Source organism: Mus caroli, chromosome 10, assembly GCF_900094665.2.
Source record: "Mus caroli chromosome 10, CAROLI_EIJ_v1.1, whole genome shotgun sequence".
In the NCBI taxonomy this organism is placed as follows: Eukaryota; Metazoa; Chordata; class Mammalia; order Rodentia; family Muridae; genus Mus; species Mus caroli.
The window spans coordinates 51,023,602-51,037,684 of record NC_034579.1 but is presented as its reverse complement, the minus strand read 5'-3'; the positions used below and the strand labels follow the sequence as shown (position 1 = coordinate 51,037,684).

Sequence of the window (14,083 nt, the reverse complement as noted above, 5' to 3'; positions counted from 1 at the left end):
TGAGTGTGTGTGTGTATAAAAATTTTTATGGTTATGATATTCATTCATGTGTGTATGGTTGTTTGAATGTGCCTGGAAACACATATGTATGAGTATGTGGCATGTAAGTGTATACCCTTATATACTATCTTCAATACCAGCACTTCCATGTTTGTTTTTTGTTTTGTTTTGTTTTATGTGGCTTTTGTTGTTATTTGTTTTGCTTTTTTTTTGGATTTTTTGTTTTTTGTTTTTGAGACTGGGTCTCACTGTATCCCTAGTTGACTTGGAACTCACAGAAATCTGCCCCTACCTGCCCTGCCATATCTGCTGAGTACTATAATTAAAAGCACCTGCCATCATACCCATCTAGAGTTCTCTATGTAGTCCAACCTATCTCCAAATTTCACATCTGAGGATGTACATGCATCCCTATAGCCTAGCATTGGTATTAGCTTTCTTCTTCCATTTCCTCCTTCTTTTCGACACAAAGTCTTACCACTATGTAACACACGCTCTCCTTGAAATTACAAAGATCTGAGCCGGGCGTGGTGGCGCATGCCTATAACCCCAGCACTGGGAATGCAGAGGCAGGCAGATTTCTGAGTTCGAGGCCAGCCTGGTCTACAAAGTGAGTTCCAGGACAGCCAGGGCTATACAGAGAAACCCTGTCTGGAACCCCCCCCCCCAAAAAAAAAGAAGAAATTACAAAGATCCAAACCCTTCTGCCTCCCCTCAATGCTGAGAATAAAGATGTGAATGCCTGGTTTTATTTACTAATAAAGCAAAATAATTGAATGGGCTTCTGCCACCAGAGCAATGAAAACCTCTCCTATACAGACTTTACCAAATCTGGAGATCAACATAGTTAAAACTACCTGAAAAGGGTGTAGCAAAAACTCCCAAATAGGTCCGCTGTGAACCACATTGTGTGCTGACAGGTGTCTCAGTGCATTAAATGACTGGGGCAGAGGATTTGGCTTTTCTTGTGTGTGTGTGTGTGTGTGTGTGTGTGTGTGTGTGTGTTGGGGATGTAGAGGGATGCCTCCCGAGACTGTTTATATTTAACAAGAAAGTGTGTCAGCACTGAAATTTCTCTACACATTAGAGCTCAAGTAAGCATTTAGTCATTTCCCAGAAACATCTGGTGATGAGGAGGGAAAAAAACCCAACAAAACAAAACAAAACAAAACAAAACAAAACAAAACAAAACAAAACAAAAACTAACTTAAAATCTCACTGTTTTGAATACCTCCAAGTGAACAATCTTTTCCACAGGCTCCCCTGTTTTCCGTGCCTTCTGCATGCACTGTTTTCTGTGGTTTGTTCCACGTCTCCTCTTGAGTTCTGAAAGTTGCCAGCTGCACACTCTGACATGTCAGAGGCTCAATTATATTTGCCTCAACGAAGAGAAGGTAAAAACAGAAGTGAGGAGCCAATAAAGGCTATAAACATGTTCCTGCTGTTGGTGTGCTGCCGTTTATGGAGAAAACTCACTTTTAAGATTTTAATAAGCTCTCCAACCTCATTTTTTTTCGTCCTCGAAACACAAAGCTCAGCTGTTTTGGCATGTTGGAAACTGAAGTCATCTGGAATTTTTAGAAAAGGTAATGTGTGGGTGGGGGCCTAGCACCCTGGGCAGGTGGAGTTGAACAGTTTTCACAAAATATGATAGAGGAACAGCCCTTGGCTTGGAAGCTTAACGCAAACATCTGAGGTGAAAATTCACTGAATAAAATAAGGGAATTGAACTGGCCTTTCCAATATCTAAAGATATGAGACAATTCTGCCACAATTAACAATAGTGTATGTGTGTTCTGTTCCCAGCACCCACATCTGTGGACCCACAACTGCCTGTTCTGATGCTCTCTGGCATCTATGGGTACTTGTATGTAGGTGGCACCCATAAATGCACACAGACACATAAATAAAACTAATAAATCTTTAAAAATAAAATTTGTGTGTAGTGACAGGGATTGAACCCCTAGCCTGTGACTATGGGCAGGGCCTCCACAATTTCATTATGTCACTCTGGAGATATCTATCCTTGAGCTACATCTCAGCTGAATTGACCCACTTGGCTTCAAATGGCTTCTCCGTCTCTCCCTAAAAAAAAGTTTAGAGAATTTTTTGGATGTGGTACCACAAGCTTGTAAGGTAGGAATTCAGCCTCAGCTATATAGCAAGTTTAAGGTCTGAGGTCAGTCCAGCCTGGGCTACCTGTCTCAAAACACAAACAGAAAATTTAATGATATCATCTCTCTATATATATGTATATTAGAAAAATAAACAACATAAATGTTTCAATATCTGGAAGGATTAATTTTGTGTGCTTTTGGGGGCTGGAACTAAATCATTCAGTCAGTCATTCTCTACTTTGTAACACCTGATGGGTGTGTGTAAAATAAAGTGTTTTCTTCTACAAATTAAGGTTTTCCTGATGTCCACTGAGGAGTATAAAAAGATGCTCGTTAAATTGGACCCTGTTTCATGTACTTCTGTATGTTCAAATTTTGTACACACAATGTAAGTATGCTGTTTTCTTCTGCTGGAGATGCAGCCAATGGGAGTTGCTTCGAGGGGGCTTACTGTGTAGTCAGTGTGGACTGCGGCTCATTGTGTAACTACAGTTTTTAATACACCGAGAGAAATGTTGACAGTGGTTTACATGAGTAGTTCTTTTTGTCCTCTTGGGCTTTCTTTTGAAAATAGGGTCTCATACTCACATATCCCAAGCGGGTTTCAGTCTTATGTGGCTGAGAATGATCTTAAACTTTTTGAAAAGTATTATTGTAATTTAATTAGTATTAACACACTGGATACCGTTCTGCCATTTTAAAATATTTTTATGACTCCCTCCCCAATCCCCTGAAACCTTGAACTTCTGATCCTCCTCCACATTTGTATGGTGAAGATCAAACCCAGGGCTTCACGTAGGCTTGGTAAACACGCTACAGCATTGAGTCTTGACCTTCCCCACGATGTAAACCGTTAATACAGTTCATGGTGTGATGACTCCCAACTATTTTGTTGCTACTTTATAATTGTTTAATTTTGCTGCTGGGCAGTGTCTTAGCTCCTAAGACTACCAGAAATGTATGTTTTCTAATGGTTGTGACCCACAAAAAGCTGTGAAGAGCAGCTCTGCAGTTACGGCTCTATCCCTACATTACCATTCCAGAAGTCAGTTCTCCTTCCATGTGACTCTAAGAAATACTTCTACGGGCTGAGCCATCTTGCCAGTTGATGGGACTTGTCCTTGAGTCCTGCCTCAGATGTCCATGTACTGAGATATCACTGGTGTTTGCATTTTATTTATTCTTGATATTGCATTTTGTGGCTGAAATGTCATCAATTGACCAGACTCATTTCCCTCTAACAAGGTTGGTTTTTCCTGGGACCTTTAGGTTTGCTTGGTTTTTGGGTCTCTGTAGCCCTGGCTGGTCTGAAAAATCACCACAGACCATATTTGCTTTCAAAGCCCAGAGATTCATTTACCTCTCTCTACCTGGGAGTGAAGGATTAAAGATGCCTACAATAACCAGCAAGTTGTCTTCACAAAATTTCTTAATAAAATTACCAAAATCCAGTACCTTCTCTGAATTCAAGGATCCCCAAGCTTGTCTGTGTGGACAACTTAACAAGTCTCACTAAAGTTGATTCCAGATGAGGACACACCTCAGTGCTAAGGTATATGCTCTACCTTATATGTGAGGCCTTAGCTCCAACTGTAACAACCCATATACCTTCCCCAATACTGTAATCGCTACCATCGGCCTACAATTCCAGGTAGGAAGCCATGGCAAGAGAATGTAGAGGCTGGCATAAAATTCTAGGTTCGATACTGAGTGTGTAAGACCTGGTGTGGCGTTTAATTGTTCTCCCAATTAAACATGTGTGTGCTTTATTTCCTGTTAAAATATTACCTCAGTATTTCAAAATCAATGATGCTTATGGTGATTGTCCTTAAAAATCAATCAAACAAACAAAAACCCCCAAGACTGCAAAGAGGGTTCAGTGGTTAGGGGCACTGGCTGTTCTTCAAAGAGTCAGATTCAATTCCCAGCACCCACATGGCAGTTCACAACTATCTCTAGGGTTTTTGACACTATTTTTTTTTTTTTTTTTCTGGCCACTGCAAGCAGCAACATACAGGGTGCACAGAGATACAGGCTGGCAAAAAGATCAAAACATATGAAAATAAAATAAAAGTGAATTTCATTAGCCCAAGACATTGTAATCATGGGATCTACTTTTGGTAATCTTGAATAAATTTGGTAATTTTTTTTAAAAAATCACACAAGACATGCAGGTTATCTTTATTATACTAAATTAAAACTTTATTGAATAAAGAACACTTTCCCGAGCACATTGATTGGATGGGCTAGGTCTACATTACATGCAATGAAGCTGAACATGACAGTAGTTTAACATGGAATGTCAAACAAATTAGTTTCTCATTGTCCAAAAACTCCTTGTGTAGCTGACGCGCAAGAGGAAACATGATAACGCCATTTCAATCATCTGTGATGAGTTTTTTTAAGTCACTTGAAGAAACTGGTAGGTGTCTTTAGCTTACAGTTCAAATAAATTAGTTACATGTGCACTGCTGAAAACTCCTTCACCCCCTCTAGTATCTCAAAGAAAATCTTAGTGCAAACATCCAAGTTGCTCGTCAATCTAAAAGACTGTTAAACTCAGAATACAAGTTCTGAGTTAATGTGTAGTTAAGTAGGACAAAAATTACCAGATTACCAGTTACTACAAAGTTCCTTTAGGCTCACTTGATAGTCCACTCTAAGCAACCCTCTTCTAAGTCTCTCACATTAATGACTAAAGCCTGTTTACAGTACTAAAATTCTATCATTCAAGCATCAATGATTATATTTCAGGAAAAGGAAATCATTCATTTCAGTAATGGCTATTACTGCTACATTCTAAAAAAGAAAAAAAAATCGTAATTAACAAAACCAGTATCCATAATAGGATACATGGAAAAAAATATTTTAGGGAAAAAGTGTGTGCTTTACACTTTTGCACGGCAGGAATTCTATAATGTAAACACCACGTTGGCCCACACCACAAAAATCCACGAGGAAGGTTCAAATTTGAACACTGTGTGAATTAGATTCAAATCTGTATTTGTGAGTTTATACTGCCTCTGCTTGTACCAATAATGACAAAACACACGCTTACACACACGCACACCCACACGTAGACAGAAGCGATTGTTAAATATTGAGCATGGCTTGCCTCCCTGATGCTAATTCAAAAAAAAAAAAAAGATGTTCTCACGGTTTTAAAATGTCGATAGAAATCTTTTGGTGAGGGTGAGGACCAGCTGAGGATAATATATGGAAGACACAAAGGTGGGACAGATTTGAAAAAGAGCCCACTGAGATGCAAATACATGGGCAATCTTTTTATCTGAACATTGTCTGAACTTCGAATTGATACCGAGAATGAAAATCGTGTATAGTAGCACAAGGTCAGGCCAGGGAAGCTTGCCTGCAAACTGCAAGTTTTTAAACACTGGAATGTTTTTTAGCGGGGATGTAGGACAACCTGTCTTTTCATAAAGGAAATGCCATGTTGAGGACTTGGATTCCTGCTCAAAGCTATTGCAGAATCTCAGTAAAACAAAAATTTTTTAAAAAAGAAAAAAAATCACCCACTCACTCATGTATACAGAACCATTCTTAAGGTTCAGTTGGGGGGCAGAGAGAGAAAGCCCTTATCTATGTTTCATCCAATGAGACTTTTACTAGAATTTAAGTTCTTTGAATCTTCTACATTAAATACCGTTACATACCTCCCTTTTCCCTACTTTTGCCGCCCAGCTATCCCAAAACACCCCCCAAGGAACCTAGATATTGTAATGTCTTTGTTTACTACGCCTCATTACTGAGGTTGTTGAGTACCACCTCCACGGGAACGAAATGAACACCTCAGGTGCATGTTCTGCAAGCACCCTTTTTTTCTCCTCCACAATCGATTGGCAGCTTGATGTTCAAGCCTGTTTAAATCTCCAGGTCATCAGGCCGAGGTCTGCTGCTGGCGCGGCTGCTGGCTCTGCTGGAAGGTCGCTGGTCCACGATAGCTAAGGGCTGGAGTTCGTGTCCAGCAGCAACTTTTTTGGCATTTTGGCTGTCGTCAGGGAAATCAAACGGCTGGGCGTGGGAGTTGGAGATGGTGCTTCCGGCCTGCCCCATTCGATTTTGCTCTGCGCTGTAATTCGCCCAGTTTTGCTCGCTGGCTTGCTTGTTGTAATTGCGGCAGGAGGAATTGTTTCTGTCACCAGTGACCAGCTTGTACCCAGGAGGAGACATAGGTGAGAGTGGGGCTGTTGGTGAGGAGCAGCCATTGAAGTAAGCATATTTTGGAGATCCGCAGTCTTTGGATGGGCTCAGTGGGCCGGTGGTGGCGTGGTAAGGATCGCTTCTTCCCTTCACGCGATCTTTAACGCCCTTGAAGAAGACATAGAAGAGCTCAATGATATTCAAAGCAAGAGACACCAAGGACACCACCAGCATGAAGATGATGAAGATGGTTTTCTCCGTGGGACGTGAGAGGAAGCAGTCCACCTGGTGGGGGCAGGGATCTCTCTTGCAGGTGTAGACCGCACTCAGGCTGAACCCATAGATGTACCACTGGATCAGCAGGAAGGCCACCTCGAAGACAGACTTGAAGAGGATGCTGATGATGTAGGTTCTCAGCAGGCCACCTCTCATCTTCACCTTGCCGTGTTCTTCAATCCCATACTTGAACTTCTTGATTTCAATCTGCTTCAGGTGCATCTCCACGTTGACCCCGTCGGTCTGGGCCACTTTGAGCTCCTCTTCTTTCTTGTTCAGCTTCTCTTCCTTTCTCATCACATAGAACACGTGAGCCAAGTACAGGAGTGTGGGCACAGACACGAATATGATCTGAAGGACCCAGAAGCGCACGTGAGAGATGGGGAAGGACTTGTCATAGCAGACATTTTCACAACCGGGTTGTTGAGTGTTACAGCGAAAGGCAGACTGTTCATCACCCCAAGCTGACTCAACTGCTGTCCCCAGGAGCAGGATTCTGAAAATGAAGAGCACCGACAGCCACACCTTCCCTCCGGCCGTGGAGTAGGCTTGGACCTTGTCCAGCAGCTTCCCCAAGGCGCTCCAGTCACCCATGTCTGGGCACCTCCTAAGGAAAAAAAACAAAAAAACAAAAACCATGAAAACAACTCAGTGATTGTAGACTGTAAATTGATGGTTTCACATATATAGTTTCTTTTTTCAGGGGTCAGTCAAAATTAGGCAGTTTCAACCCAAACCAAAACAGAATCCAAGGGCAAATCTGACAGCATTTCCCAAAGATGAAGTTGACTTGGAAGTAATAGCACCCAGATACAGGGAGAAGAGCGAGCCCATCTTGTCGAAGATGTATTTAGCATTAAGGCTCTGGACACCACCTGGCCATGTGACCTGACAGGCTCTACCTACCAAATGCCTTTGCTTATTTTAGTTGTCTGATAAATAAGAACAGTTCTTTCTTTGGAGACCAAGGGTCTGTATGCCTCTCTAAGCAAAACGTTGACATGTATTATTAAATAAAGTACAGGCACCTTAGTAAGGATTGAGCGAAGGACCTTCAGCAACCAACCTTGCTTCCCAAGATGCTAGGCGAGACCAGTTTATTCCCAATTTTACTCTGAAATGTTTCACCTTGATATATCCAACATGTAATTTGTGCACATTCTGAATTAAGTTCATCTGTACCATTCCTTTCTTTCTTTGATGGGTCTCCTATATTAGCCTGACTTGTTATCTTCTCATCTTTGCCTTCCGAGATTATAGGCATGTGTTCTCATACTTTCCTAGCACAAGGGAGGAGGATTAGAGCTGAGAGACAGAGGCTATTCTGAAACTCAGCCTACATAACATCTCCCGACAAATGTACACATTTCAACTGAGTTCAATTTGTCTCACTTGTGCACGCCTGTAGAAACAAGCATGTAGAAACAAGAAGAGAATCACTATGCTCATGAGGCTAGCCTGGTCTACACAATGTTCCAGGCCAACAAGGGCTGCAAAGTTAAGCTCTGTAACCAGGGTCAAAGCAAGAAGTAGCAGGCACAGAGGCTGTTTCTTTTCAGCAGAGCCTTTCAGAAAAGATGTAGTCAAAGATCCAATAATGAACTGCCTGTAGCTCCTGAGGGAGGGGTGGGGTTGTAAACCTCTCTCCCCATTCCATGAGTACATTTGAAGATGGCTAGACTCCTGCCAAAACTAGAATAGTAAGATGTGGGTGGGCAGGCCCGTGCAAATAGTATTTTCTAAAAAGGTGTAGACAAAAGACTTTGCTGCTTCTTTTTGGAAAGTATTTCAGACTGGGAAATGACAGTTCAGAAGGTGAAATTAGTATATGGCGTGTAAACAGAGAGGGGTGAAGTCTGGCATGGTCCAGAGTTAAACAGCCAAGGGAAGGCTTGAGGAGAAGGGAATAATCTTGATGGACAGTGTAATGGTTCGAGCACATAAAAGAAAGAGCCTCTATCTAATTTAGCAGAAAATACTGGACTAGGAGTGAAGGGTAGTCCACAAGGGTCAAGCAAACAAGGAAAAACTTTGGAGCCCATATCCAGACAGTTCTATGTGATGATGTGTAAGTTGGCCCCACTTCTGTTTGTAAAGGGTTGTACTATTCTGCCAGGGGCATCTGCTTTTGCTCAGTTATCCACTCGTTGGGGAAGTGGGGTGGTGAAAACAGAGCCATCAGCGGTTTGCCCGTATCTCATCGCGGTCATGCAGCAGTAGGATCAAGCAAGCAGCTCGCTCAGCACAGAGCGGGCACCGCACGCACCTCCACTGACCCAGTGCTTTCCTTGCTGTTCAGGTAAAGTACAGTTTGAGGGGGGCTGGTGCAAGTTCATTATTAAGTTTTTAATATTCTGGAGTAAGAAACTAAGAAACTTGACTTTTGTATAATTCTGAGATTCCACAAAAATATTCCCAGTGCCAGGGCATGTGAACTGGGTCACCAGTCAGTTCTCTGGGTAATAGTCTTTTTTTTTTTTTTTTTTTTTATTGCACCAGCGATTTAATTGCAAAGCTGTCTTTTCTTTAAGCACCCACGCAGCAGTCATTTGCATTAATGAGTTACAGTCTTTCATCCGAATAAGATATGAATTATCCAATTTGGGCACTCTAGCTCCTGTAACATGTAGATACCTGTCATTACCACTATCATAGACACCATCAAATAATGCTTAATGTGATGGCTCATCTTGTGACTCCAAACTTAGTTACCTCTCTGCTTTTAGCTTTCACTGTCTCCAATCCACTGGCTGTTCCTGTTTTGTAGACCTTGCTTAATATTTCTACTGTTCTAAATTTTAGCCAAAACAAAACAAACAAACAACCCCCCCCCCCAGTTTTGGTTTTTCAGCACAGGAATTTGCTAGATACTGCTGACTAGACTCTAGCTTAGTATGTAGCCCAGGCTAGCTTTAAAGTTATAGCAAACTTTTCATGTTACTCTCCCAAAGTGCTTACAATATAGGCACTCACAACCAGACCTCTCTCTTAGTTCAAATATTAATGTTCTTTTATAACAAAAGGGCTTAATTATGTTCACAGAGTCCCTGGCACTGCCATCTTTCCTTCTTTCTTCCAGCTATCAACAATGCTTACACGATAGGTATATGCCTTGCTTGACACAAGAGGAAACAGGCTTCGTGGTGCTCACTTTTTATCTAGATGCTCAAGTTGAAGCTTTGTAATTATACCATGGTCTAAATTAAAGCTTTGTGCAAGGTTCTCAGATATATCTTTTTTTCCCCCATTTATTTCTTCCTTTGAATCAGAGTCTTATGTAGCCCAGAGTATCCTCAAAACCTGTAGATATACATAGAAGGATGGCCACGGTCCACCTGCCTATACCTCTGCCAGGATTACAGGCTCAAGCAAGTGCTCAAACTAGCTAAATCTCCAGTCCCTAGTAGCAGACTAGGCAGTGACCAGGTTGGTTACTCTAGAACTTTTGGTATCCCACATTAGACCGATTGCCTTCTCTCCACAATCACCTAGACCAGATGCTCAAAGCCGGACACACACTTGGTGTCTTTACCAAGTAGTTTTCCAACTACACCAGTCACACAAACAGCATTTGCTGACAGTACATGCCTGTCAGCAAACAGCATATGCCTGTCCCTCAAGAGTGGATTGAATCTGAACGTCTGCAAGATGAGGCCTTGGGAGATCAGTCTTTAGTGGTTGTTGTTGTTGTTGTTGTTTTGTTTTGTTTGTTACTATTTAAATCAAATGTCTCAGGTGGTTCTAAAGTAAAGTCTTGGAGGTGAGAGCAGGCAATGAGTAGCCCCTCCAAAGATTAGGTGTTTTTCTGCCTAAAATATTTCCGAGTGGCGAAACATCTGGAAAGGAGAGAGAGCCAGAGCGTCTAAATATTTAGTTAGAGGTACAGAGCATTTGGGGACAGCAGCTCTCCGGCACCTGTGAAGTGAGGTCACTCTTGGCTCAGCTGGTTCTGTCCTTCACTTACTCCTTGCCACTGCCCGAGATCACAGGAATGAAAACTGTTTAACCTAAATGAGTCGTCTTCAAAATAGTTTACATCTTAGTTTAAATGTAGCCGACTGTGTCTTTCCCTGGAGTCTTAGCAAATCATCCCTACAGAAGCTGCAGGGGAATGAATCCCATGCTCCTGGTATTACAATAATATCACAACTGGAATAGCTGACTTTTAATTGTACATACTTTCCAACAGACAACTAGAATGCTGAGTAAGAAATAAAATTATGGACCATTAATTAAATTGAGATTTAATATCTTTTGAGAAGGGTCTCGTGCAGCCCACTTCTAGCACTAGGTTTGGCTTAGTATCTAGGGGTGATCGCTCTTCCACCTCAGTGCTGAGATTACAGGTGTGTGCCAACGCTCCCAGCTAGTAGCAGTCTTTTCTGGACAAGGTCTCACTCTGTAGACTAAGCTGCCCTCAGAATAAGTGATCTGCCTACCCTGCCTCTGGAATGCTGGGATTAAAGGTATGCACCACCACCCACCACGCCTAGGTAGCAATCATCATAGAACATGTGAAGTGAATTTAGATGAAAGTCCTCTGATATTTTAGATAAAATTATGCTATCTAAAAATCCACAGGGAAATGCCTGAAGAAGTTCCTGATTAAAGCCACTTAATGGGCAATTTAATGGAGGAGGTTATTGCTTTGTGTGTTCCCACCCTGCCACTACCTCCAATGGTCCTCACCTCAGCCTTAAACTGGTGCCTGGGTGGTTACCTGCCTCAGCATTCCAAGGGCTGAGATCATTCCAGCACCATTGTGGGTTTTTGTTGTTGTCCTTGAGTAGACGGGGTTTTTCTGTGTAGTCCTGGTTAGTCTTGAACTCAAGAGATCTGCCTGCCTCTGCCTCCCAAGTGCTGAAATTAAAGGGGTGTACCACCATGCTCTACTTCCTAGTGTGCCAAGTGCAAAACATTGCATGTCTCTAAAACCTACATGCAAATCCCTCCTTCCAATTTTTTTCTTTAAATTCTATAAGGAAACCTGCCCCTCTTGCCAAATGCTTCTTTGTGCCTCTTCCTCTGCACTTTCAACCACAGCCAGATTTTGGGGGGCCAGTTTTAAGTTGATACATAATGAATACACCTGAATTTTAATGTGCAGATAAGTTTTATCAAGATGAAATCAGTCCATGACTGCTTCCGCTCAGTACCCTAGCATTTAGCCTGACTCACCTCTCTTCAGTTTTCCTGTCTCCCTAACTTGCCAAGATATTTGCATCTGCACTCTTCTTTCCAGGTCTCACCTCATTAGCTAACTTTCCTGAGCAGGAACTATGAAATAGCCCTTCCCCAGGTCCCGGAATTTCCTGTTTCCCCTGTCCAATTTTTTTTTTTTTTTTTTTTTTTTGAAAAACAGCTTTCCTCTGTGCCACATAACATACATTTGCTTACTGTCAGGATCCTCCTCTAGAACTCGAACTGTGAGGAAGCTTGCTTTCCCACAGCTCCAGCTCCAGTACCCCAGAATAAGATAGCTATGTAACTATCTGTGAGGGAATTCAGGGGACTCTCATTGGGCAGGGTTGTTGACGCCTGTAATCTCAGCCTTTAGGACGAGGAAACAGAAGGATCCTGACAAATTTAAGGTCAGAGTCAGGTCTATAAAAGCAAGACAGAACAAAACAAGCAAAAACTCTTCTTTTCAAAAGTCAGAGAGGCTGGAGAAATGACCCAGCAGTTAGGGGCACTTGCTACTCTTGTGGAGGACATAGTTTCAGTGCCAGAGGACCCAACCCCTCCTTGGATGTGTAGGCATCCGGCACACACTGTGTACATTCATACATTCAGACAAAGCACTCATCCACCCAAAGCAAAGGCTATTGCTTTGTGTGTGTTCTCTCCCCTAGTTAAAGTAGTATCTAAAATTTTCAAGTGACAGTTTGCCAAAGGACTGCTGTTGGTTGAAAAGACATGCTTCGAATCATTCTTGAGCTGTTTTAATTTACAATGAGACCTCAATGGAGGTTAGGACAGCTCTGAGAGATGCTCCAACTCCCCCCCTCCCCCTGTTCTGAGTGTTTTAAAGAATGGTAACACATGATTTCAAGGCAGAAGCCAAGGACAATCACAGAAACCTTCTGCTTGAAAAAAGTTTACGCCAACCTTTGTAGCCTTATATCAAGTGAGTAAGTTTAGCTCTTCTGTCAATGACACCTATTTTGTGTAAACATCATTGTGACAAATTCTGACACACAGGGTCCAGGTTACCTCAATTCTTTTTCAAGGAATTTCTTAATATTCCCAGGCTCACAGGTTTTGAATATGAAACACCAGGCAGCTTCTTTATCCTGCACTTTACATATCCTGGTCTGTACACAGTCAAAACGTACCAGACTCCACAGAACAAGCTGTGGTTAAGGCACCCCACCCAAAGGAAGATGGTGAACCAGACAGAGACAATCTCTTTCCCTGCCAACCAAGTTTGCTCAGTCAATCTTAGGAAAGGGGCTGGTGTCAGAACAGAAACTGCAGAGTAAGAGCCATATTTAACTGTCATCCGAATAATTCCGAAAATCATATTTTTTTGTTATTTCATCTGCCTCCACTCTCCCAACCCATCTGCAAACGGATAGCTCTTACTAAGCAATCCTGTAAGTCCAAGGTCACATAAAACAGGTTTAGGATGCTCAAGTCTTACTAAGTACAGTCTATTTGCCTCAATAAGCTCAAGTGAGATAACCCACGTATCCCATGCTTTTACTTAAGACCGTGATAAAATATAGCTGTTTCTTTCAAAAAGTACTGTAAATTTATCTCACTTGTCTTCTAATTTTGATATCTTTTTTTGGTAGTAAAATAGTAACTAAAACTGTTAAGTTTCTAAAAAAAAAAAAAAAAGTAGACAACTAGAAAACTGAGATGTGAATGTAGGCAGTTACCTAAAGAACTAACCACTGTTGAATTTTGGCAAACGGCATTTTGCTCCCGCAGAATCTCTTTATGGTAAATTAACAGTCATGGAAAGTGGGGGCTTTAACCAGTTACCCCAAGAAAGCAACACACACACACACACACACACACACACATCTGTACCTCCCACTTAGAAGCAGCTGGGAACTTTTAACCTTGGGAGTATCTACACTTAATGTAGACGTTAATGATACACCCAAGAGAATTTTTTTTTCTCTCTCCCGAGTGAGCAGGATAAGCCTCAACACATCAAAAGTCAAACCGAATCTTGAAGGGAAGTTAGAACAACAGGAAAGGTGGAGTCTCAGGTATTAATCAGTGGGTGACTTTCCTATAGTTCCCTTCCCTCGGGGTATACAAAGTTTCTACAGTTCACATGAGCTACACCTCTGCAATACCATAATAAAGGCAGAGCATCTGCCATTCCTTCTCTCTGCGGGATTTGGAAACAGCTAAGCAACCAAGCTCTGCTCCTTATGCGGAAGGAAATGCAGCCTTCCCTTCTTGCTGCTGGCTTTAGAACCAAATTTCCCGTGTAAAGTCAGCAATAGAAGAATAGAAGAATACCAACCTCAAAGAATGATGGGGCAATGTTGAAGATTTTATATATATAT

The 14,083-nt window shown here is 41.9% G+C and overlaps 1 protein-coding gene across 1 annotated transcript in view; it reads right to left on the bottom strand.

Moving 5' to 3' along the window:
• Positions 1 to 4,292: 4,292 nt before the first annotated feature.
• The window catches only part of Gja1 (gap junction protein alpha 1), a 12,470-nt gene continuing 2,679 nt past the window's right edge, over positions 4,293 to 14,083 (bottom strand). Inside the window, exon 2 of the mRNA XM_021174975.2 lies at positions 4,293 to 7,161. Within this exon, the coding sequence (XP_021030634.1) occupies positions 6,000 to 7,148 (1,149 nt within the window). The 5' untranslated portion in view covers positions 7,149 to 7,161 and the 3' untranslated portion in view covers positions 4,293 to 5,999. The remainder of the gene's footprint in view (positions 7,162 to 14,083) is intronic.